A 27,274-nucleotide genomic window follows, 5' to 3' on the forward strand; every position below is an offset into this window, starting at 1 on the left:
GACATTCTGCTGACTGCATCCCCGAACTACCTCGTGCTCCCTCATCATCCCTTAAACTAGTAGCACATTCCTTTTAATCCACGTAGCTAAGCTACGTCCCCACTACACATCCAAAGCCTGTCCTGTCTCCAAAAATTGCATTTTCCCTTCTAAATCTAAACTGACGTTCCCACTAACTCACCATTCCACGGGCCCCATGAGGACTTGCCCTGCCCCATGTGGCCGGTCTAACTAAGCTAACCCTTCCCCCTAACTAGTGGTGTTCCTGTGCCCAAGAAAGGGGGTCTTCCACTCCTTGCCTGGGAATCCTGTTTACCCGAAACGGCGAGGCTTGCTTTGCTCTCTTTTTTTCCTTTTATGCGTGCACCAGCGTGGCAACTCGCAACCTGCGCTCTTTCCCCGTGACGTCATGGCAGCTGTTCGCGCTTCGCGCACATCGTCCCTTCTTGGACGGTAACATCCGGCAGGGATTCTCCTTCTGCCGGATTCCAACCATGCAGCCACGACATCACCCTGCGCATCCCGAGCAAGCCTCACGTTCCGAGGGGTTCCCCACGCGAGCACATGTGCTCTGCTCGTCGGAGCTTTACACACATGCTCGCCTGGAGAACCTATCCGTTCCAAATTTACTATCCCAGCCCAGCTTCTGTCCATCTACGGGATCGGCTAACATCCACCGCGCGTGTTTCCGGACCGAATTTCACTCGCACAGGCGCGCACGTGGCGGCCTCGTGCTAAGCACAGCACGGACTTCGCGCGCGTTGCCGTGTAAATCCGGCACGGTACCCAAAACAGCTACGGCCGCTACTCGGCCTTTGTCCCTCATCTGGTGCCGTCGTTGTCGCCAATCAACACACGCACCCCCGCGTGCCATGATGCTCACACACCTTTCCATGACAATCAGACATGCAGTTGCGGTTTCCCGCATACCAACCGTCATCTCCCTTTCATACTGCGCTCTCACACATACGGTTTTACTCACGCATTTCGAAACCACACACGCTGTTTCCCTCACACACGCTGTTCCTTCTACACTCGGTGTTTCCCTCACACACACCTTTTCACTCACGCTCGCCATTTAACTCACACACGCTGTTTCTTCCACACATCGTGCTTCTTCCACACATGCGATTTCTTTCACACAACGCCTTCCAACCACGCTATGCGCGCGTTTCAGCACACATTTTGCCACACTCGCAAACACACATTTCAAAACCACGCTGGGAACTCGCTCTACCACAAGGGGTCCCGTGGCCTTCATACCCCCCAAGCTTCGCGTGTACCCGTCTCCAGCACTCTCCCCCTCTAACTCGCAAAGCTCGACCGGACTCACCTGGTCGCGATCCGCTTCAAGGGGGCACAGTCCCTCCCCTCGTTCCTGATGAAGGCTATCCTGCTGCTTGTACCGGGTCACGACATTCTGCCAGCTCACCCCCATTGTCCTCCACTACCTCCATGTGTGTGTGCTCGTCTTTCACCCCATCTTTATCGTGTAGTCTCTCCTCTACCGTTTCCATCTCCAGCGTCTCTGTTAATTCTATTTCCTTCGTCGTCTTTACGTGTCTTGTACACGTCTCAGTCATCCCATTTAATTTTTCCCTCTCTGTCACCGTCACTCTCTCTGCCGTAACGAGTCTCGTCCAACACGTTTCCCGAATTACTTTGACCTCGCTCGTTTCCATTGCGGGCCGGACACAATCCACACTCCCCCTTGTCGGTTCGATCGTACTGCCACGTGGTGCCGCCATCTTGCAATCCATCACCCGCGTTTCGCTGCGTGCAACTGCCATTATGCCCTTCGTGCCCGCCTGCAAGCTTCGCCCCACGCGCTGCATCGCACCCCGCAGTGTTTGCATATTTTCAGCCATTTTATTTTCCATTTTGCTGTTCATCTTGCACGCATTTCCATTTATGTTGTTTTCCATTTCTTTCATTTGCTGCGCATTTGTTTTCATTTCGTTTTTCATTTGCTGCGCATTTCCATTCATTTCTGCCAGTATTGCCAATATCTGGGCCATTCCGCTTGAACTCAACGCAACCGATCCGCCCTCATCGGTCGCAGTTTCGCTGGGGACCGGGGAAGGATTTTGACGGAAGGGGGGGGGTGTCAAAAGCCGCGGCTCCCGCCGCTGCGCCCATTTCGGACTCTACATTTATTTGCTGGGGGTGTTCAATCTGCCTGGGAATGTCCTGCACGGTCATTTCGTCCTGAGCCATGGGTTCTATCATCTCTCAATCCATTTCCAAACCACCCTGCGCCTGTTCGCCTTGAACTGCCATCTTGCGTATCGGAAATAATTTATACGCTCGGAATTTGGGGGAACACGGAGGGTTGCTTCACACACCCTTGATCCGGTTCCCGTTAGTTTTGTTCGGAGGCAGGATGGATTTGTATCCCACTCCTGACACCAGTGTTGTGGATTCTCACCACTCCGAAATCCAGCTACGGGTGTGTTTTTAATCACACCATAAATCAGCCAACTATTCTGTCCACGCGCGACAGGGTCCGATCGCCGAATTGTCGATTTACCTAAGTATGTGCGCAGACAGAAATGCCGGGGATTTACACCTCAACGGGACCTGCTTGGAAACGAGCCACTTCAGCAGCTCGCTCCGTTTGCGATTTGCCGAGCAGTGTATTTCGCCAAGCCCTGCCGGATCAGATTACTATATCGGCTATTTAAAAGCCAGCTCATATCCCGAACGCAATACGGCAGCTCAATTGAGGGAAAGGACGCAACGAACAGGTGGACATTCAAACAATGACATTTATTTATACACCCGTAAGCAGCCATACACGTATGCAATCAAACACGTATGCAATCATGCAGTCAGTAAAGCAATGCAGGAACGAGGAAGACAAGGAACTACAACCGTTCTATTTATTATGTACACAATCACTTAACAGTTCATTACTTGACGGACAAGGCACCCCGACATTCATACAAAGAAAAACCCCAGGAAAGAAAAGGGCAGAACTGGACCTCGTGGGCCTTTAATAATTCACGGAGTCGTGGAGACCGCAAGGGCTCCGAGAGGCCGTTATGGTTAACTGCCGCCTTCGTGGTGACTCGCTTGGGTGACCCTTGATGTTTCGTCGACACGGCAGTTGGCGCCGCGCGACTTGGTTGGCCCAAGCCGCGCCGTGCGGCCTGGTGGTTCGGGCCAATTGGACGATGCCTCAGAAGAACGAACGGGCCTTTGCTCTTTCAGAGTTGATGCTCTTTCTAAGAACCCGCTCGTTCTTCCGCGTCTGCTCGGATCGTCCCGAGGCACGATCACCTCGGACCGTTCTGTCGCTGGCTGGCGACCTCTCTCCAGCTTTCTCCAAACGACCCGTAGTTCTGCGCGGCACGGCAGGCTGGCTGCGCTCCGAGCTCCGACTGCGCTCCGCTGGACTCGAACCCTGGCTCCAAGGTCCAGACTTCCACTCTCTGCAGCTCCCTGACAGACTGCTTGCTTGGCGTTCAGCGTGCCTTTATATGGGGTCCGTGGGTGCGTTTGATCTCTCACCTCTCACCCTTCACCCCTCGCTGGCTCCGCCCCTTTTGATCTGATCTCTTCGTGAAACGTGGAGAGAGCGGACGTGGGTGAAATCATCAACCACGCGGAAGTTGCAGGAATCATCAGCCCCCGCATCTGTCGGCGGAGATACCGCTCATCCGTGGGATTCACCATGGCTGGCGAAAAGAGGGCGGCGTAACGGAGATGAAGGTGAGGCGATGTTGTGGTTGCTTTGTGGTGGGGATGGCGTGGTTGTTGAGGCGGTTGTGGTTGTTGAAGTATTGGTTGTGGTTGTTGAGAGTCGGTTGTGGTTGATAAGTAGTGGTTGTGATTGTTGAAGTAGTGGTTGTTCCAAAATAAAGATAGCAAAAGAATAATGGCTGACTCAAAGATCACAGCCCGGTTACATGAATAATTCCCTTTAGACCTCGGTGGGGAAACCTAATCTGAACACACACCTATCGACATAACTGATCTCTGGGAAGCCTGAATGGTGTTCTGTGAATTTCCACAACCGTAACACTATGATCCCAATGGATGGATGAATGGATGAAAAGTGATGATTGTAGAAATACCACCTTGGTTGTTGACCTTGGTCCTATGTTGAACTTTTGGTCTATGTTGATCTCAAAAATAGTTGGTTGGTTGAATTCAGTGACCTGAAATATAAATCCGCTTCAATCTCAAGTCAATCTTCAATTTTGCAAGTCACAAACAGACAAACCACCGACAGAAAAGGGGTGAAAACATAACGTCCTTCACCTTCCGTGGCGGAGGTAAAAATGCTCAGGATGACATCAGTACAAAATAAACACCGACAGAGTAGACGAGAGCTCCTGTCAAAGGATGTGCGCCAAAGTGCCCGGCAGAGGTGGGAGTAAGGACTCACAGGTCATCATTCAACATGTGTGCAAACTTAACAGCATCAAAGGAATAGCAATGTGGAATATACGAACAAGTAATGGGAAATTAAAGCTCGAGAATCTAAAGCAAGAAATGGAAAAGGAGAAATTAAACATCTTGGGGTTATGCAAAGTATGAAGGATTGGAGAAGGTGACTTCTAAAAGTGAGAATGATTTACTCAGGAGGTGAAGAAAAGGAGCGGGGAGTAGTAGTTGCATCAGATAAGGAAGCTTCAAACTGTGTGAGTAAAGTGAAATGAGAGTCGATCGACTGTTAGTGAAGCTAAAGTAGCAACCGGTAGAGATTATAATCATTCAAGTATAGATGCCCACAAGCGGATGTCTAAATGAGGGTGTTGATGAAATGTATGACAGAATTGAAGAATTAATCGAACAGGAGAGAGCGGAAAGAGCTATGTGATTGTAATGGCAGATTGGAACAGTGTTGTTGGTGAAAGAAGAGACAACAAATGTAGGACCACATGGACTTGGAAAAATAAACGAGCGAACCCAAAAACTGGTAGACTTTGCAGAAGAACAGGACTCATTATGGCAAACACGTGGCTTAGGCTTCGTAAAAGAAGACGATACACATGGAAAATGTTTGGCGATACAGGAAGACTTCAACTGAACTAGATAATGGTGAAACAAAGATCCAGGAAGGGTGTTGAGAATTTGAAAGCTCAACCTGGAGCTGATGCATGCTCAGATCATAATGTTGTGAAAATGGAAGCTGTACTGAGACTGAAGAAGATCTAAGGTGGTATAAAATGATGGAACCAAGAGAGGCTGAAAGCAAAGGAAGAATTTGTAAATGAAGTAAACGAAGCACGACTGAGAAAACATAAGGAGACCACCAGTAGCAATGAACAATGGAAACATTGAAGAATCTGTCAAGGAAGGAGATGCAAATAGCATTGGGTTTTAAAGAGGGGAAAAGGATTAAGAAACCATGGGTTACAAACGCAATGTTGCAAAAGATGGAAGAACAGAGAAAATGGAAGAATATTGTTACGAATTCTGGCCCGTCCGGCGTGCGATCGGCCGCTTGACTCGAATGGCGACAGTGTCGCCCACCGGAACGGACAATTCAGTCGTGACCCTCCGGGAACTACCGCCAGGATCCAGTCACGGGTGGGGGGTTAACCTCACCACAACTCAGTCCGCATTCTACCCGCGCGAAATAGGGTCCGATCGCCGAATGGTCGATTTACCTAAGTACCCGCGCGGATAGCCTTCCGAGGAGTTGTACCACGCCACAGGTCGACTCCGGACACGAACCGCTAAAGCAGCTCGTTCCGTACTACAGGGATAACCGAGCGGAGTTATCGTCGACCTTGACGGTTCAGATTAGTTACTGGGTGTTTTAAAACCCACTATTAATCCCTTACGTGATGCAAGATGGAGATTCAAACAAAGGAAAGGACACAGCGAAACAGGGAACAATTGGACCAGCACATTTATTACGGAAGCACGGAAGGCACATATATTACAGTCAAGCAAGAAAACACAATAAAAGCAAGGACACAATGCAGAGCTACAACCGAATATAATTATTTACAACACTTAAACAATTCTACTTGATGGACTGGCACCACACGCACACACGTTCACACAGAACCCAAAAGAAATGGAAGTCGCGACTTCCCTTTGTGTGTCGAGTCCTTCTCTCGTGACCGCAACTCCGAGCTCCTCCGGCGTGGTCCGCGACCTCGTGCCTCGCGCCGCAAGTGTGGTCCACTCGACAGCACGGACGGGGTTTTGGGGAACGGACGGGGTTTTCCGGTGCTATCTCCGCGCTCCCTCACGGGATTCCAGGGCTCGCGCGAGGATCGAGGGCTCGGCAGGAACAACAAGCTTGCCAGGACCAAAAAGGCTCGTGCAAGGAACAGGAACAAGAATGAGAAGACCTTGCAGGAACAACTAGCAGACGACCCGAACCAGAAGACGAACACGAACCCTCCTCGTCCACCCCTTTTGTAGCGCGGGGCTCCGCCCTTTGCCCCGCCCCGTTTCTGGCTCCACCTCCCTTCTGGAAGCTTCCCAAAAAGGGGCGTGCCCTCTCGTTCCCCCCTCCTCGCGCCGTGCGGGGGACGAAGAAAGTCAGTTATGGCTCGGGGCCAGGGAATTATTCCCCCAAAATCAGGCCCCCACCTTTTTTTTTACATTTGACCTCCGGCTCAAATCGCACCTTCTCCATGCCAAAGCGCGGGAAAAGCAGGAGGGAAAATCCCACAGGCGTTGTTGGTTTTCTTCCCCACGGACCGTACGACGAGGGAAGGAAGATTCGGGCGGGAGATGCCCCTTCGCACCCCGGCCGCCGCTGCCACTCCGCCCCTCCCATCCGACCCGCGGAGATCGTGACCGCATGGTGCTCGTTGAATGGAGAGTGGTGACAATGTGGTCGCGTAGTTGTGGAAGGTGGCGTCGTGGTGTGAATGGCGTGATTGTTGGCGTCGTGTCGTGAATGGCGTGATCGTTGAGATGTTGGTTGTGGCGATGTTTGTTGTTGTTCTTGCACCAAATTAACGACAGCAAAAGAAAAACGACTAACTGAAGAATCGCATCCCGAATGGATCACATATATTCCCTCTATACAACGGGTTTGGGCTAACTACACATGAACTTACCGATATATCTCACCTGAGGACCCTTTTATGGTGTAATGCGAATTTCCACAACCGTAACAATATTGTTGTGGAAATGACTTTTTGGGGTTAACATTGCTTAGTATAGTTTGGTTAGCTCACTAGTAAATGTAATAGAGTAAGAGTAAGAGTGAGGTAATTCATCATGATATTAGATATGCGACGCTGTTACGGACCAGTACTCATTTAATTGTTTGGAAAAGGTTACATTTGCCGTTAAGTCCCAACAACATCGACAACAACAACACCAACAACAAGAAGTTCCTGTCTTCATTATATGTGGTGGTGCTTTAACAGCTGACTCGGGTTATTCTCCATGCTTTGGTGATTCAGGGATTCACCTTCTGAGGACGTATGAAACGTCACCGCCCAAGAGTCGTGAATTATCGTGTAGATGCACTGCTGTATTTAACATTCGTACTTGTTTAATTTGGGAATTCTTAGGAAAGTCATTAACTGTTACATTTAATTAATATGATTGTGCTTAAGGTAGACATTAGAGATTCATCAATATTTATTAAATTGTTACCCTTTGTTGCGGTGCACTTGTTGCGGTGCTCTGAGGTCGACAGTTGCTTATATGTCTAAACAGATAACATCCACTCTCCCCAGCTAAAAGCCACCAATGCTTTAAACCTTATTCAATGTTCTACACTCTGTAATGTGATTTATGTTCTTTTGAAGCAAGCATCTGGGTAGGCCATCAGGCACCAGTTTCGGTGCAGAAACAGCTTCACTCCTGTTTGAGAGGGAAGGGGGGAGGACCTTGCCGAGTGACAAGTACAGATGGGCGGTCCTGGGCTGACAGGATGGGCTGGTGGTATGCACGCTCACCTCTAAGCTGTCTCGCCTGGGTTTGAATCCCGACCCAGCTATAAACTATCATCCTGGTGTTTCACAGGAAGGCGATTCATCAGTGTGTGTGCCGTCCCTCAGATGGACGTTAAATGGGATTCCCGTCTGCGAGCATTGGCAGGTGGACTTTAAAGATGCCATGGTGTCCTTCACGAAGAGTAGGCAAGCTGACACCGGCACCGTTGCCAAATTCCTGCCCAAACCTCATTGGATATTGCAACAGCAGCACTTCCACACCCTGAGCCAATGATGCTACCCCACAGCCTTCTGCTGCATATAAATGAAGAAGAATAAGAAGGGGCAGTCCCCCCCTCCCTTCCCCCCCAACCCAGCCTCCTCCAAGAGCAAGCGAGTAGACCAAATGAAGAATCCACACTTGGAATTCACATTCCAAAATCCAGGGACAAGAAATAAACCCTTTTGTCTTCATCAAATATCTGCAACTACAAGTAGAAAGAGCTTGAACACCAACTGAGCTTCACAAAAACGAGGCTTTACACTTGTACAATGTTTTAGGCAAAATGAAATGAAACAAAGAGAGTGAGTTATAAAACATTAATTTGGTTAAAAACACTTGTGAATGATTCAGAGTTTCATTAATCACTCACCTTCTGCTGAGAAGGAATCTTCACCCGGCTCTTCCTTCACCCGAGTGACGTCCAACATCGGAGGAACGTTACCATGGAAACCTCCGGGGTGCGCTCGACCAGTTTCATCTGTGGAGAAATGGACGGACGTCGGGGCCGTGGAGGGTTTAAAATACCGAGAACATCTTGTGGGAATTTAAAGTTTTCTCGTTTATAAAATAACAAATAAGAAATTGAAAAGTTAATTTAAATTCTGTGAATAAATGGTTAAATGTCATGCTGGGCTTGCCTTGTGAAGAACAATTCACCCCAAGTTAAATTTTAACCTTCAGCTCCTCATTTAAATCTATAACAACATCAATGGAGTCTGAAACCAAACTCAACACAACCCATCACGTCATTCCCATCATCCAGCATTATCTTCAACTTGTACATTGTTATTATAGATTGTTATCTTGTGAGGGAAAACCACCTGTAGGTTCAGGTTCCACCTTCACCACCATGATAACATCTGCAGAGAAACAAAACATGTTTGAAACTCGAGAGTTCATAAAACACGATACCCCACGCAGTGTTCAAATATATACGTACCGAACTTTAATTTTAACAAAATAATGATTTTACAGATTGTTTAAAAAAATCCCAGAGGTTTGGCGCTGCTGAAGGAGTCTTATATACCACCCTTATGCCCTATAACAAGACGACTGAGTCACAGTTTAGGAGATTGAAGCTTGATTGATCACCATAGAATAAGAATGCAGCGTCAATCAGCATAGGGAATAGCCATATCGGCAGCTTCTTCTTCACCCCGACACTGTGCCCTCGCATGCTAAACACCGCAATGATATATATAGCATGGTTCTTGGAAGTATTATATAGGCGATTTGTGTTCTCCCATGTTCGCGCATATAATTAAATTAAAATAAGGGTTTGAAGAGGTTTAAATGTGTACAAATAAATTAATTCCGGGTTTTACCTCCGTTTAACCCAGTCTATTACATCACCCTATCTAACGCGGTTCATTAGTTATTTGTGCCTGTTGTTTGCGTCCTTTATGATGTCATTAAAAAAACCAAGTTTCTTGTTTGGAATGATTTTCAATTTTGTTTGTCTGCCAGGCAGGCAGACAGAGGAAAAAAATTATCTCACTCCTCTCTATGCATGTGCGATCAGGACGAATTCAAAGCCAAAGAAGGGGAAAACGACAAACTTGTCTTCCAATGCATGCACCGATTTGTGTTGAAAATATAACATACAATTTAAATAAGCTGTTCTGTCAAATAGCTGTTAAAACCAATCAGACGGACAGACGGATGGACGGACAGACCTGAACCAATGGCTAAAACCCGCTTTTTGCGTTGCATGCACAGGGTAACAAAGCCTAGGTTCAGGGTTGTTACTGTGACTTCAAAACCAACTCATATTAATATGTTCCTTTTATTTGCTCTCTGGGATATTCATCAATGGAGTTTATCCATCACAAGAGAACCCCGTAACTGTTTCCAGGTCCGTCCCGTCCACGAAGGTTCTGAATGTCCAGGATCGTGCCGAGCAGCCCACTCCCAGACCCCCAATGTTCTCTCTGTCAAAGAATGGATCTCAGTTCTTGACCCTCAGCAAAGAGTTACAGACCGATTCGGTGGATTGACTTTCCACTCTTTTCAGGTCCAAAAATAAAGGAAATCAACATCATGCCCATGGATATGAAAACAATTACAGAAACTATTTTATTGGAGTTTCTCACATTTCGCAAAACGAATGCATTAACAAAAGTTACCATCCCGTCCAATGTTTCAGGATTGTCCGGAATTATTCCGAAGTGTCACAATTCATACCTTCCGTATTCTCAGTATTTTGGCTTATTGATGCTTAATTCAGTTGTGATGTCAATTACCTTGACACAACTGGCCTGCACATACGTAGTGTGACCTTAACATGCTTGGAACGCATCCCACGTAAAGTACGTTCCTTCGGTGTTTTCTGATGAGCACAAAAGACAAGGACGCTCCAAAAGGAAGTCTTAGCATGTCGTCTATATTTCCGTCCGCCTCACCAGGAGGTGTTCTCATATCAATACATTACAATGTTCGACACCATAATCGGGGGGAGGGAAGCGCCATAGAGGATTTGTGGGTGGAATTTTTATCATTTACTCTCTTATAAAATAACGAAATTAACAATTGAAATTCTCGCCAAGTTCAATTGAAGCTTGAACTTGGGGGGAGGGGGGGATAGAACTAGATCTAGAACTTGAACAGATCTAGAACTAGAGTGAAGTTGATGATGAGCCATCACAAATTCCCACGCTTCCCACCTAAAGCAAGGTTGAAAGATGGCAAAAACTTCCCCCAGGAATGACCCAATATCAAATTTTGAGTTTTAGTCTGGCAGATAAGTGTAATATTTGGGGGAATTGTGCCTTTGATGATACAAGCATGAACTTTGGCATACTGTTAGATCATGCCCTAAGGAAGATATTTAGCTGTAGGGCCATCGCAGAATTGTCCTGTGGCCAAAATGGCCACCACCGGTTGTTATTTTACCAGTTTCTCAGGTTCTAGACCAGCTAGGATATTGATTCTGGTGGCTAATTGTACATTTTCAAGGATGAGGAATGCAGTGGTACTATTTATAACATGCTAGCAACTACCAAACTACATATATCTAGCATTCAGGGAATTAAATAATAGTAAAACTATGAAATACTAGTGGAGTTCTGCACATTTTCCAGAATTTCAGAATCAGCCCATGAGTTGTGTGCTGACCTCATAATTATATTTATGTGTATTCATATATTTTGCTGCGTATTCACACAGAACATCATAATAACGTCACTGTGGTGAATTGAAGGTCGTGACGTGTGATCACATGTTGCATGGCTCGAGCACGGAATAGATAAAGCTGAGGTTCGGCTCGGTCGGGGGGATTGTCCCAGGGGCATTGTCGTTTACGGCGGCGATTCACTTGGTGCTCGTTGAATGGTGAGAATTGAGAGTAAATCGGACTCCGGGCTTATACTGATTTATTTTGCGGTGATTAGTTGCACGTGTATACCTTACTGCTTATGTACTCCTTGCTGCACCTGTATCCCCTGATGTGCCCGTAGAAGCGGCTTCAATCAAATGGAATAAAGCCTACACTCTGAAGGTTCTTCTCTCGTTTTCATTTCAATTAATCATGTCTCGCCCAGCGTATACAGGCTCTTCTCGGAGTGTGACACCTACGAAGCAGCGATCGACGTGCTGCAGGCGCTCTATGTGAAGTGCAAGAACGAGGTATACATACGACATCTTCTCAACACACGCAAGCAAGCAGCCGGGGAGACAATCGATCAGTTCCTGCAAGCTCTGAAACAGCTGGGAAAAGACGGCAGCTTCCGGGCCGTAAACGCCGAGGAACACCGAAATGAAGCGACCCGGGAGGCATTTATCCAAGGACTCAGATCAGCCCACATACGGAAACGCTTACTAGAGAAAGCGCAACCCACTCTTGAAAAGGTAGTCGACCAGGCTCGAGCGATGGATACGGCTCAGCAGCAATCTGAGTCATTTGGGACACCAATGCTGCTAATGAACGCCGCTACGGTGGAAACTCAAGGAACCCCACAGACACAGACACAGCCTGACACAGGGGATGGAGAAAAACCCGAGGAGTCGGATACCCAGACCTCGTCAAACTCCTCAGCAACTACTCCGGTTGGTAAATGCTTCTTTTGTGGGTACAAAAGACACCCCCGCCACAATATTCCCCGCCAGAGATGCCACATGCATGAATTGTGACAAGAAAGGGCATTATGCCAGGGTATGTAAATCTACTCTAAGGAGAAATAAACTCACTTCTGCGGCTCTCTACTCACAAAAGAAACTAACTGCAGCCTCACCGGGGAATCTATCCAAGGCTATCATCAACGTACGAATTAACGGGCATATGGCTGAGGCTCTGATTGATACCGGTAGCTCTGAAAGTTTCGTCAACAGCTCGCTAGTGAAGGGCAGGAAATGGAAGATCCACCCGACAGACAATACGGTATGCATGGCCGCCACATCACTACAGTCCCGCGTACGAGGGTACTGCAATGTTGAATTGGACATAAAAGGGTACACGCATCGGGATGTAAGGGTACTGGTGCTTCGTGATTTATGCGCAGACGTAATTCTGGGTCATAATGTCCTCAAGCAGCACACGAGCGTCGAAATACTCTTTGGAGGAAGCAAACCTCGTCTAATTTTAAATGCTTTGACCACCGCAGAGGTAACGTCCCCCCAGCTGTTTGCTAACTTGTCGCCGGTCTGTAAACCGATAGCGATCAAATCGCGGCGATATACCACTGCTGATATGAACTTCATCACTTCAGAGACCAAGCGATTACTGGAAGAAGGAATTATAGAACCGAGCGATTCGCCATGGCGCGCACAGGTGTTGGTCACCGCCAATCAGAATCATAAGAAACGAATGGTTGTCGATTATTCCCAAACGGTCAATCGTTTCACCCAACTCGATGCCTACCCTTTGCCGCGCATAGACGAGATGGTCGAACGCGTGGCCAATTATAAGATATTCAGCACCATCGATTTGCGAAGCGCCTCTCATCAAATTCCCATCCGAGAGGAAGACAAACCTTACACCGCATTCCAGGCAGGTAGACGCCTCTACCAATTCAGGAGGATTCCGTTCGGTGTCACGAATGGAGTAGCTTGCTTCCAACGAGTTATGGACGACATCATCTCAGATGAAAACCTCAAAGACACTTTTGTTTACGTGGACAATGTCACAGTGTGCGGTAGGGATCAGGGGGAACATGATATGAATCTGGACAGATTCTTGAGCATTGCAAGAAAATATAATCTGACCCTCAACTACGAGAAATGCGTATTCTCGGCAAGGTCAATTGACCTTCTCGGCTACACGATAGACGACGGCACGATTAAGCCTGATCCTGAACGATTGCGCCCACTTCGTGAGCTACCCCCACCTCAGGACCTGCAGACAATGCGCCGGGTGATCGGCATGTTCGCTTACTATGCAAGATGGATTTCCCAATACTCCGACAAAATACATCCCCTAGTGCATTGCAAAAACTTCCCACCAGATGCCGCTGTAGTAAAAGCTTTCCGCAACCTCAAAGATGATATCAGTAATTCCGTGGTATTATCGATTGATAGCTCGGTGCCCTTCGTGGTGGAAACAGATGCTTCTGATCACGCGATAGCTGCTACGCTTAATCAGTCTGGGCAACCCGTCACGTTCTTCTCGAGAACTCTCTCTGGAAGCGAGCAGAGACACTCGGCAATAGAGAAGGAAGCGTACGCCATTGTCGAAGCCCTACGTAAATGGAGACACTATTTACTGGGAAACCATTTCACGCTCGTCACGGACCAACGATCCGTGGCATTCATGTTTGATGGGAAAATAACGGGAAAATTAAGAATGAAAAAATTATGAGATGGCGGATAGACCTAGCCTGCTATAGTTACGACATAGTTTACCGGCCCGGGAGGGAAAACCCTGCTGCAGACACCTTCTCTCGGGTCTACTGTTCGGCGACAATCAGTCGGGCTTTGCAAGACCTCCATGTGTCTCTGTGCCACCCGGGGGTAACCAGAATGGCACATTTTGTGTGCAGACAAAACCTTCCCTATTCTATTGAAGATATTAAACAAATGAATGCTTCATGCCCTGTTTGTGCTGAACTAAAACCCAGATTCTATGGCGCGGCTTCTGGCAGATTGATCAAGGCCACTTCTCCCTTCGAGAGACTAAACATTGACTTCAAAGGGCCCCTGCCGACCGAGACAGACAACAGATACATATTCACTGTTGTTGATGAATATTCAAGGTTCCCTTTCGCATTTCCGTGCTCGGATATGACCTCGGGCACTGTCGTGAAATGTCTGTCTGACCTCTTCGCTATGTTTGGGAAACCTTCGTACGTACATTCAGACAGAGGGCCGTGTTTCATGTCGGCCGGGCTAAAACAATTCCTATTAGAGCACGGCATAGCAACTAGTCGAACGACGGGTTACAACCCACAGGGTAATGGGCAGGTGGAACGATATAATGGAGTTATTTGGAAAGCCGTAACTCTGGCGCTGAAATTGAGAGGACTGGGGCCCAAGCAGTGGGAGGTTACCCTTCTCGACGCTCTGAATTCCATACGCTCTTTGCTCTGCACGTCCACCAATGCAACTCCTCACGAACGAATGTTTACTCACCAGCGGCGTTATGTTGACGGCCAATCGGTGCCCAACTGGCTAACCCATCCCGGAACAGTGTTCATGAAACGCCCGGTACGACAAAGCAAGTATGAACCCATGGTGGAAGAGGTCGAACTCATCGATACTAATCCAGAGTATGCTCATGTCAGGCTCCCGGATGGCAGGGAGACCACTGTGTCGGTTCGCCATTTGGCTCCCTCAGGTACTCCTCCCGCAGGTACACCACCATCTGGCACTCCTCCCTCTGACATCCCCTCCCCAGGTGTTCCCCCCCAGGAACTCCACCCGAGAATGGTGGCGACGGAGCTGCCGCGTTCCACCCGAGAGCGATCGGGGAGTCATCCCCGGCACGAGTCGAGGCTCACCAAGAGGATCGGAAGCCTCCCTCAAGTGAAACCGCCATTTACTCCCGGAGAGGTCGACGGATAATACCCCCTCGCCGACTCAATCTGTAAAGGGGATTATCGGCATCCTCGATGCTCATGCTCGTATATGCTCGTTACATAATATATCGATGCTCATTACCATGCTCCTACAACTCAAAAGAATCCTCCCTGCTTGGCATGTATGCTTCTGTAGTTTAGATAGCTCGCGTTGCTTGAAATGTATACTCCTGTAGCGCTGAAGTAATCATGGTGCATTAGTTGGGCCTCTAGTTACATTTTAAAGACGGGGAAAATGTGGTGAATTGAAGGTCGTGACGTGTGATCACATGTTGCACGGCTCGAGCACGGAATAGATAAAGCTGAGGTTCGGCTCGGAAGGGGGGATTGTCCCAGGGGCATTGTCGTTTACGGCGGCGATTCACTTGGTGCTCGTTGAATGGTGAGAATTGAGAGTAAATCGGACTCCGGGCTTATACTGATTTATTTTGCGGTGATTAGTTGCACGTGTATACCTTACTGCTTATGTACTCCTTGCTGCACCTGTATCCCCTGATGTGCCCGTAGAAGCGGCTTCAATCAAATGGAATAAAGCCTACACTCTGAAGGTTCTTCTCTCGTTTTCATTTCAGTCACAATGATAATCTATGTTGTTAGTACAGCTTTTTTGTACTTGTGTACACCTAGTAACAACGCCTAATCTGCATGTATATCTGTATGCTTTCAGTTGACATGGACTGTGACTGGTGGCAGCCAACATATTTTCCTGGAGATTTCAGCTTATGGTAGAGTGGTGGTGGTATAACTAGTACATACTGTTCTCATATTATAACTAGTAGATACTGTTCTAAAGTAGCAGAGTGCATAGGGACAATGGCCAAACTATACAAGGTGGTGGACCCTGATGAGCCTAGCTCATCAGGTAAACAATGCCCGACCACAGACTGGAACGAGAGGGGGAGCACTCGGTAGAGTGCAAAACCTCCGCCGCCAATACTGCTAGGTCACTCAAGTGAACCTGATATCCTATTCATTCAATTTGACATCAACAGTGCTTAGAGTTATAGTTTGCAACTTTCCCTTTTACTTTTAACTTTTACATTCTCAATTCATTCGTCATAACTCGATTCCTTGAGACAGAAATTGATTTTACGTGGGTATATCCACCTGAAGTTCCAAAATCAGCCGCAATTATAATTTTGGCATGTTTTTTGTTGGAAATCACTTAAAACATGAAGAAATGCAAAAAAAAAAAAAAATTCAAATATTTTCTCAAAATGGCCGCCATAGCGGCTATATTGGATTTTGGACCGAGTCCAAAATCTAATGGCATGATCCTTGGACCATACCTAATCCCCCCACCAACTTTCGTCTAGGAGTTTTTCCGTAATACTGTTCACAAACAAACAAACAAACAACCAAACAGAAAGGGGTGAAAACAGTAACCTCCGATCTTCGATGGCGGAGGTTAACAAATGTGTTCTGTGTCAGGAAGACACAGATGAGATGCTGACATGTCCATATAATTCAGCACGTGGCACAGATGGGGCAGGATTCAGGACCATAGCTGAGCATCTTGTAGCATTCGACAAGATCATTTGCCTGCCAAGAACACTAAAACTGTCACAACTGGATGAGAGTCAGGGCATTGAGGCAGCATTCCGGCTTCAGAAAGCCAAATGGCATGACTCGTGCAGACTGCAGTATAACAAAACAAAACTTCAGAGGGCTGAAATTGGAAAACACACCACGATGATGACCCAGAAACCCACAAGTTCACCCGTCAGAGCATTGAACGTGAAACTCATTCAACAGAGACATGCTTGATTTCAAGGTGAAACAATGGCTTGATTTCCGATAATCAATTTGGTTTCGGACCAGGTCACTCTAACCTGGATATGCTGCTTCTGCTCTCCCAACAATGGATGGAGGTCCTCAATGCCAGACAAGAAATCCGAGCCGTATCCCTGGACATATCACGTGCTTTTGACATGGTCTGGCACCCTGCCCTGCTTACCAAACTCCCTTCCTATGGTATCCAAGGCCATCTCCACTCATGGCTCGCAGACGTCCTCTCCTGTCGCAGTCAACGTGTCGCCGTAAATGGAGTTCTTTCATCCCCTCTTCCTGTCCAGGCTGGAGTTCCTCAAGGTAGCGTTCTGGCCCTGTTCTTTTTTTGGTTTTCATCAATGATCTCTCCGACTCTCTGGAAAATCATCTATATCTCTTTGCTGATGACTCCACCCTTTGCCGTACCATCGGACATCCCTCAGACCGGCAAGCAGCAGCTTTTTCGCTCATTGCAGATCTGGGTAAAATCACAAACTGGTCCAACATGTTGAACATATCTTTCAATCTGGACAAATCTCACACTCACTATGTCTCTCCAAAAGGACAGTTTAGAACATCCCCCTCCCCCCCATCCACTTTCTCAACAATCCTCTGGAAGAAGTCCTTTCTTTCAAGCTTCTGGGTCTCACTATCTGCCATGACCTTTCCTGGGAAAGCCACATTTCAAACCTCGCCTCCAAAGCCAGTCGCCGACTGGGAATCCTCCATCATGCAAAGTCCTTCCTCGGCCCACCTGAGCTCCTGACCACTTACAAAGCTTTCGTCCACAGCCTGATGGAGTACTGCTCTCCCCTCTGGGCTGGTGCTGGTGCTCCTGCCTCTCACCTTTCTCGGCTTCACGCTGTGGAAACCAAGGCATTTCGGATCATTGGCATCTCCCGCAATGAGGCTGAGTCTTTGGGCCTCTCACTCTCTCACCGCAGGCTGGTCGGTGGTCTTTCTGTCTTCTACCATCTCCTCTCCAGCCCCCCCCCCGCTCTCTCTGCAATTTGTCCCCACCACATTTCCACAGGGTGCTCAAGGTCCACCAACAACCCCCTTCTGGTAAAATTACCAAAATCACGAATCACTGCTCACCTTCACTCTTTCATTCCTCTTTTTTCCCCACCTTTGGAATAAACTCCCTCACTCTATTCAATCCCATTCTTCCCTCCAGGCCTTCAATACAGCTGTTCACCACCACCTCTTATCATCTCCCATCCAAATCCTCGATCTTTTCTTCCCCTGATAATATAATCCACCCAAGCCCACCTCCTTCAAATTCCCTGCTTTCCCTCCTGAAAGTCCCTATAATGTCCATCTTGTATTCCCCATGTTCCCTGCCCCATCCCTCTCCCTTCCACAGATCTCCTCATGTCTCTGTTCCCCACTGTTTTGTCCTTCCTACTCCCGCCCCTCTTGTCTCATGCCCCCCTTGCTGTGTGTTGTACGTTAGCTCTCACACGAGCCTCGACAAGGTATACAAAAAGAAATGCTTCTTCTGTGGCAAATCTGCAGCAAGAGATGCTTTGCGTAATGCATCAACATTCGAACTTGACATTCGTGTGAGACAATGTGCCCTCAAACTACAGGACAAACACCACCTATCCAAACTCAGTGTTGGAGATCTCCTTGCCCAAGAGGCTAAGTATCATGCTCAGTGTCTTGCCTCTCTGTACAATAAAGCAAGGGACACAAAGGCACAATAATCTAACGTAGACACTGTTAACCATGGAATTCCATTCGCTGGACTTGTCGCCTATATTGAGGAAGTGTGCATGGACAATATGGTTGCACCAGTGTTCAAGCAAACAGACTTGATGAATCTGTATAGTACCAGGCTGGAACAACTGGGGACACACGTGACGGGGCGTGTACACTCCACTAAACTCAAGAACAGAATACTGGGTTACTTCCCAGACGTGGATGCTCACAAGCAAGGTCGTGATGTGGTGCTCGTGTGCAATGAGGATGTTGGTGCTGCATTAGGGAAAGCATGTGAGCATGATGCTGACAATGATGCAGTTCATCTTGCCAGAGCTTTGATCATCTAGCCTTTGATGACGTCACTAGAGCCTTCTGTACCTTGGCTGCCACCCCAGACACCATCGACAACTGGATGGAGTCTCTGGAGCGATTCGTGGTATTGCTCTATGACCGCACTAGCAGTCTGGAATCAGTCAATGAGGCACGCAATCAGCTGTTCACCCAGAAAGGTAGAGACATTGAAGGACTCCCTCCACACAAGCAGGACTGATTCAGCACACAAAAGGGGCTGCCTACCAAGCTGGTCACTGCTGGGGAAGATGATGGTTGCAGTCCCCGAACTCCCATCCCCAGGTGACTGGGGGTGGAAGAAGGACACAGGTGGATGGGAAGTTCACTGGACCATACTGCCAGAAGGGACCCAGGCCTGTCGAGAACTCATACGCTGTGGATGCAAAAAGGGGTGCAGAGGACAGTGCAAATGTGTCAAGGCAGCACTTCAGTGCACTGCCCTTTGCCACTGTGGTGGACTGTGTTCTCAAAACCAACATTACATTTCATTGAAAACCTGTAATATTATCATGGAAGGCCTTACCTGGTTAATAATGGAAGGACTGTCGTTGACTTGCCCTCACCACTAACATGTCAAACAACAATGGGACATGCACTATTGATTTGCAAGATACAGCATAATCTCATGAACTGTGTGCTCATATAAATAAACTACCAAATATTATAAAGGAAACATTGCGAAGACTGCATTGTACTCTCATGAATATGTCAGTTTCAAAACATGTACATGTATAACTCCACCAATATTAAATGCGTTTATAATTTTACTATTATTTATTTCCCTGAAAGCTAGATATATGTAGTTCGGTAGTTGTTAGAGTAGTTATAGCATGTTGTAAATAGTACCACTGCATTCCTCATCCTTGAAAATGTATAATTAGCCACCAGAATCAATATCCTAGAGGTAGTCTAGAACCTGAGCTCCTGGTAAAATAACAACCGGTGGTGGCCATTTTGGAAAATGGCCACCATTTTGGCCACAGAACAATTCTGCGATGGCCCTATAGCTAAATATCTTCCTTCGGGCATGCTCTTACAGTGTGCCAAAGCTCATGCTTGTATCATCAAAGACAAAATCCATTCCCATATCTGCCAGACTATTTTAAAAAAAGTTATTCAATTTTGACCCACGCCACCCCAAGTCCTCACTCCCATGGCATGAACCGGAGTCCAATGCAAAACATTGTTACATATCACATGCGTCCCCCACAATGTTGATTGCATACATAGTTTGATTAAAAAATGTTTTCAAATGTGCCCGTAATTGCAATTTTCAGTATTTGACACTTTGACACTGGCCCTGTGAATGATATTGCTCGAGCTCCTTCTTACCATGTGGTGATCATAACTACCAAGTTTGGGGAATTTATATGTAACCTTTTTGGAAGAGATAGCATGACAGACTGACAAACAGACGGAGCTGTTTACAATATCCCACCACCCCCCACCCCCCACCAAATCCCATTTATTTATGAATTTATTTTTAAAGCATGGGGATAACAATATAAATCAGTCTGAAACCAAACTCAACACAACACATAACAGTATCTTCAACTTGTACATTGTCATTATGGATTGTTACCTTGTGAGGGAAAACTACCTGTTGGTTCAGGTTCCACCTTCACCACCACTATAGGATCTGCAGAGAAACAAAAACCTGTTTTAAACAAAGATCAGCTTCGGAGATGTTACTTTAAAACAAACTCGTCTTAAACTCTTCCTTTATTTGCTCCATCACCGAAGGTGGATGGAGGTCATGTTTGCATCTTAAGAAGGTTATTCAGGAAATAGTTTTTCCATTAACCCAGATTATAGGGTCTGGCGATATATCGATATACTGGTTATAACGATATAGTGTTTTTATATTGATATACTGGTATCGGAATTCTGAATATACCGAAAAAAAACAATCGATATGAAAAAAAACCGGTATATCACCAACAAATCGAAGAAAGGTGTTTCCAATCTTTAAATACCGTACATGATTTAAAAAGCTTTGACGCACTCAGCGTCTTGGCGAAACATGGAACAGGAACAGTGAAACGTATGACATCAAGAAGTAACAGGATGTACGTACAGTATGTTTTAACTTTTAACCCTCAGCATCTGAGCACCCTTACAAACAATCACGTTTTTCTTTGCCCTCGTAGCTGGTTTAAATGCAATCGCCAATTGGTTATTATTTTATATGAATCGGGTATGCTTTAGAAACCCTGTGCCAAGTCAATGATCTGCAATACCGGTATGAAAGCGATACCTTTATGAAAATACCGATACAGCGTTCCCTGATAGTCATACCAGTATGGCCAGTGTGACCACTCCTTGGCTTTTTTTCACAAGATCTTGGCTATTCGTTGTTCACCTTGGCGTCTTGGTTTTCTATAGGTTTTCTTGGCGTAAAGGTTTTCTATTATCATCGCTTTTCCGAAACCTTGTGAATTCTTGGCTTTTTTCATTGGCTCACCTTGGCATTTATGAAAATGAGGAGTGGTCACACTCAGTACGGCGAGAGTGATGGATTCCGACCTGTGCCGATTACCAATGCTGATCTCGCTTTAAAACAAAATTTTTTTTAATGCAAGTTAAAGTTGGAAGTAAAATTACCGTTCTCATCATGGGGGAAAAAAACCCCGGTGTGGGAATACTTCGAAAAATTACTGTGTACCAATGATGTGTACGTCATACTGTATATGAATTTCGTAATGGACCATTGTGTATTTTTGGAACCTGCGTAAAAAATTTTTAAAATTTCTTTTTTAATATCGATATTCCAGTATATACCGGGATGACCCCACCGGTATATCGATATCAAAAAAAAAAATTCGATATCGACGGAGCCTACCACATTCTCAACTTGTCTTTCGTTAATGCTATTGTTCCAAATAAAATGAAAATTGCAAAGGTCATTCCTATATTCAAGAAAGGTGACCAGCTAGACTTAAGCAACCATCATCCAATATCACTTTTAACATCCTTTTGGTGGAAGAGGGAGGTAATTAATGTCCTCAAATGCAGGTGTCAATTAAGAAACGAAAAGTTTTTGTCCCCACACGTTTTGCGGATACTCTATTGGGCCTTAATCTTACCGTATTTGAATTCCGGTATATTTGCTTGGGAAAACAGCTCGAAAGGCCATATAGACAAAAATAGTATCGTTCAGAAGCGGGCTGTAAGAATAATAAATAATGTTGGATTTTACTCACACACAAGTAAGCTGTTCTATGATCTCAATATGCTTAAAATAACTGACTTGTTTTCATATTGTCTTAGAATCTTCACTCACAAACTAACGAAAGGTAATTTGCCAGACGTTTTTATTCCCCTGTTCCAATGTAATAGTGCTTTGCATTGTTATACTACGAGACAACACGATTGTTTTTATCTTCCACATGCTCGTATGGTTTTCACAAACAAAACAATTACGTTTACCGGACATAAATTCTAGAATCGCTTAAATGCTGAATTAACTGAAATCCCCTCAATGAATAGTTTTAAACAAAAGCTTAGGTGGTACCATTTAAATATTTACTGGCGTGGTTCGGCTCACTACGCTCGGCTCTCCACACGTCTTGCAGAGATTGACGTCACAGATTTGCTGTGTTGGCATGATTTACAGTTGACACCAATCATTATACAAGCATTTCTTTTCTACAAATTAATTTTGTTGTTGTTAAAGTCTGTTAAATTTATTTTGTCAAAATGTTGTTAAAGTCTAAGGGATTTATAGGGTCTTCGGAGTCTTTTGGGTCCTCAGGGTCTTTTGGGTCTTCCAGGTTTTGGGTCTTCTGGGTATTTTGGGTCTTCAGGGTATTTGGTGTCTTGGGGTTCTTCAGGGTCAAGGGGGTCTTCAGGGTCATGGGGGGGGGGGTCTTGGGTGTCTTGGTCTACACTGTCTTAGGGGTGTTTGGAGTAGTCAGGGTCTTGGGGATCTTGGTGGTCTTTAAGGGTTTTTTGAGACTTTGGGGTCTTCGAGTGTCTTTAGGGACTTTGGGGTGTTTTGAGACTTTGGGGTCTTTTGGGTCTCTGAGGTCTTTTGCGTCTTAAGAGTCTTCAAAGGTCTAAGGGGTCTCAGCAGTCTAAAAGGTTGAAAGGTACATCCCAATAGTAGGTAAATAATAGAGATATGGTCACACGGCTGGACGGAGGGACGGACGGACGCACGTTGAGACCGAGCTCTTTTAATAGATCGATGTGTTGATTTTCAATGTCCTTCCATTACTGGATTATACAGGTGGTACTGAAGAGTGATAAATTATTTTGTTCATTCTTACTATCCTCATGGACCGGTGTTTGTGTGTTGTTTGTTTGTATGTCGATCTACTCTTCCAGTTCTGGGCCGATTACATCCAGACTTGCTACAAAGGATCAGCATGACCCCAATTGGTGTATAGGGGTGGTCTTGGGAGAGGGGGAGGAAGAAGGGGTGGTGGGTAGGACACATGTTCTCGATGTGAATGTGTATGATGCAGCAGCACCTCCTCCAGGTGGGGAGGGGTATTCCAAGTCTCTCCCATTTACAGTACAGTATCCCTATCCCCACGTTTTCCAGTACAGTAAGGTGTTTTGAATTACTGTATAAGCAGTCGGTATGTTTTTGCTTCATGCCGTAACCCGGTTATCCTTTTTTGCCTACACAAAGCTGTCAGTTGCCCATACTCCGCCCAAATAAAGTTTTGCCTACACAAAGCTGTCAGTTGCCTATACACCGCCCAAATAAAGGTATGCGTCAGACGAACATGGTGCACGCTTCGAACAAGATCGCCCGTGTGGCGGCCAGTACTCTGCTCACAATACTAAAGTGTTCTTGTCGACCAATATGGCTTCCCATACAATGTCCTTCCTCGTTTTCATTGACCTGAAACACGTTTTGTGAGTGTGTACTTCACGTCGACTTCCAACCTATTGTTTGCTCGGCTCACACCATTAAACGGTCTCTTTGTTGGAGCCCCAATACCTCGCAAGCTCAGCTTTTCATTTGGGCTCCTCATATTTAACACCAATTAATCAATTCACGTCTTTCTGACCTCATTGGATGATTTCATCGATTTCATTGTACAATGTATTTGACTAAATTCATTTATTTGCATGATTCATGTTTTTGTTGTGAAATGTAGAACAAGAAACAAAGAAACAAAAAAATAATCTCGATCCTGATACAAGGATATTAATTAAACGCCATTCTTCACCAATGAGAGAGAGAGACTCGATATCTCAAAAAAAGACATGTGCACGGATTCGGACGAAATTTGGTGAAGAACAATCCGATTCGATTTTGCTTCAAGGTCCGAATCCAGATCCGGCCTATGTTTGGGATAGAAAACGTAAAGCGTTCAGCGTGTCGGGGGAATGCGCTCCACCCGTGAGTTATTCATCCACGTGCTTTCTCCATCACGGGACAACTACATACCTGATCCCGTGTCCGTCCCGTCGCCCCAATCACGAGGGTTCTCAAGGTCCAGCACCCCGCAGATCTCGACATCTCCTCCTGGACCCCCTCCGGTCCGTCCGTCGGAGGCCGACTTGGAGTCCGAGGAGCTGGGATCGTGGGCGCAGCTCGGGGGATGTCGGTCCATGACCATGAGCACGGAGAATGGATTCAAACGCTCGTCGCTTCTCAACTTCAAAAAACAAACGAAAAATGCAATGCCCTCTTCTCTGGCGAGGGTAATGAAATCGCCCGATCACATCCAATTTGCATAAGAAAATCCATTCAGGTGAACCGTTGTACTGTTGTTTTTATCATTTCCCAAAATTAATATATTTTATTTTACCAAAGCTAACCTCCTCTCCTGTTATCCTATCAAAAGAGCTTTTATCCACTCTCAAGGAATAATGTGGAGAAAAGGAAGGAGGGAAGATTTACAAGCCGAGCTCAACTATACACCGGCAATGAGATCCTGCATCGAAACCTCACTTACTCCTTAATGATATATATATATATATATATATATATATATATATATATATATATATATATATATATATATATCTTCTTCTTCTTTCGGCTGCTCCCGTTCGGGGTCGCCACAGCGGATCATCCGTATGATCCGCATAGTGATTTGGCACATGTTTTACGCCGGATGCCCTTCCTGACGCAACCCTGGTCGCCTCTTACGACACAGGGATATGGTACACCTATTTTAACGTGGGTATACACCGGCCCAGTATACTGGTACTCATTTCGCCGACCTCGGAAGGATGACAGGCTGAGTCAACCCCCTGATGTATTAATTCAGTGGCTCAACGGGGCTTGAACTCAGGACCTCTTGGATCCCAAGCCGCTGCCCTAACCACTGCGCCAACACCAGGCTCATATATATATATATATATATTTTTTGTATACATTGTCGAGGCTCGTGTGAGAGCTTACACAACAACGCACAGCAAGGGGGGGGGCATGAGACAAGGGGGCATGAGACAGGAGGAGAGGGAGTGGGAAGGACAAAACAATGGGGAACAGAGACATTTGGAGATCTGTGGAAGGGAGAGGGATGGGACGGGGAACATGGGGAATGGAAGATGGACATTACAGGGACTTTCAGGAAGGAAAGCAGGGAATTTGAAGGTGGGCTTGGGTGGATTATCGGGGGAAGAAAATATCGAGGATTTGGATGGGGGATGACAAGAGGTGGTGGTGAACAGCTGTTTTGAAGGCCTGGAGGGAAGAATGGGATTGAATAGAGTGAGGGAGTTTATTCCAAAGGTGGGGAAAAAGAGGAATGAAAGAGTGAAGGTGACCAGTGATTCGTGATTTTGGTAGTTTTACCAGAAGGGGGTTGTTGGCGGATCTTGAGCGCCCTGCGGAAATATGGTGGGGACAAATCGCAGAGAGAGCAGGGGGGGGGGGCGAGGCCGGAGAGGAGACGGTAGAACACAGAAAGACCACCGACCAGCCTGCGGTGAGAGGCCCAAAGACTCAGCCTCATTGCGGGAGATGCCAATGATCCGAAATGCCTTGGTTTCCACAGCATGAAGCCGAGAAAGGTGGGAGGCAGGAGCACCAGCCCAGAGGGGAGATCAGTACTCCATCAGGCTGCAGACGAAAGCTTTGTACGTGGTCAGGAGCTGAGGTGGGCCGAGGAAGGACTTTGCACGATGGAGGATTCCCAGTCAGCGACTGGCTTTGGAGGCGAGGTTTGAAATGTGGCTTTCCCAGGAAAGGTCATGGCAGATAGTGAGACCCAGAAGCTTGAAAGAAAGGACTTCTTCCAGAGGATTGTTGAGAAAGTGGATGGTGGGGGGGGTTCCAAACGGTCCTTTCGGAGAGACATAGTGAGAGTGTGAGATTTGTCCGGATTGAAAGACTTGTTCCACGTGTTGGACCAGTTTGTGATTTTATCCAGATCTGCAGTGAGCAAAGAAGCTGCTGCCTGCCGGTCTGAGGGATGACCGATGGTACGGCAGAGGGTGGAATCATCAGCAAAGAGATATAGAGGATTTTCCAGAGAGTCGGAGAGATCATTGATGAAAACCAGAAAAAGAACACGGCCTAGAACGCTACCTTGAGGTACTCCAGCTTGGACAGGAAGTGGGGATGAAAGAACTCCATTTAGGGCCACACATTGACTGACAGGAGAGGAAGTCTGCGAGCCATGAGTGGAGATAGCCTTGGATACCATAGGAAGAGAGTTTGGTGAGCAGGGCAGGGTGCCAGACTGCAGAAAAAAAATTTGAAGAAAAAGTTTGACAAACAAGAAACTCATGAGTTGATTACATATAAAATGTCACCTTAAAAGGAGCCGAAACACCACCCAACAGATTCCAGTTCAGATCAGGTATTTATTATGTCCGTAAATATAAGGCAGACAACGGACAAACAACATTTGAACATTTTGCCCCTTCCACCCCATAAATGTTATTTCTGTCCTCTCCCTCTTGTTCTCCGAAATTCCTTTCTGTTTCCAGTCACACTTGCCATCCTCCCATATCTTCCTTGAATGATCACCGCGACTGTGCCTACGTAATAAGTGGATGTTTAGTTCTCCCAGAACCAAAACGTATGTCAAGAGGCAAAGAGAAACACGGGTTACTGGAACGCCATTATACAACAGGCTTTCAATCCGACCATAGCACAGCAGGCCTGTCCACGCATGTGCAGACGCAACATATCACACATCCTCTCTTCTCCTCCTCAGACATCTAACACCCTTTTAAACTCTCCTCCAAGAACAATTATTGTAATCCCAAATTCTCCAGAAATGTCCACGGCTTCCGTGCTCGTGGAGAACACAACATGTCAATGAGAGGGATGAATACTTCAGTCTTTGTACATTGCATGCTTGGCCTTGAAT

At 46.5% G+C, this 27,274-nt stretch overlaps 1 protein-coding gene across 1 annotated transcript in view; it reads right to left on the reverse strand.

Moving 5' to 3' along the window:
- Positions 1-24,751, reverse strand: part of LOC147009951 (uncharacterized) — a 44,994-nt gene extending 20,243 nt beyond the window's left edge. The window contains exons 1-4 of the mRNA XM_085863234.1: positions 24,391-24,751; positions 20,566-20,622; positions 8,970-9,008; positions 8,519-8,626 (exon numbers count right to left, since the gene is read on the reverse strand). Of these exons, the coding sequence (XP_085719360.1) occupies positions 8,519-8,626; positions 8,970-9,008; positions 20,566-20,622; positions 24,391-24,562 (376 nt within the window). The 5' untranslated portion in view covers positions 24,563-24,751. The remainder of the gene's footprint in view (positions 1-8,518; positions 8,627-8,969; positions 9,009-20,565; positions 20,623-24,390) is intronic.
- Between the last annotated feature and the right edge of the window lie 2,523 nt (positions 24,752-27,274).

Source organism: Eptatretus burgeri, chromosome 17, assembly GCF_056783735.1.
Source record: "Eptatretus burgeri isolate ZD-2024b chromosome 17, Ebu_testis_v1, whole genome shotgun sequence".
Taxonomy (NCBI): Eukaryota; Metazoa; Chordata; class Myxini; order Myxiniformes; family Myxinidae; genus Eptatretus; species Eptatretus burgeri.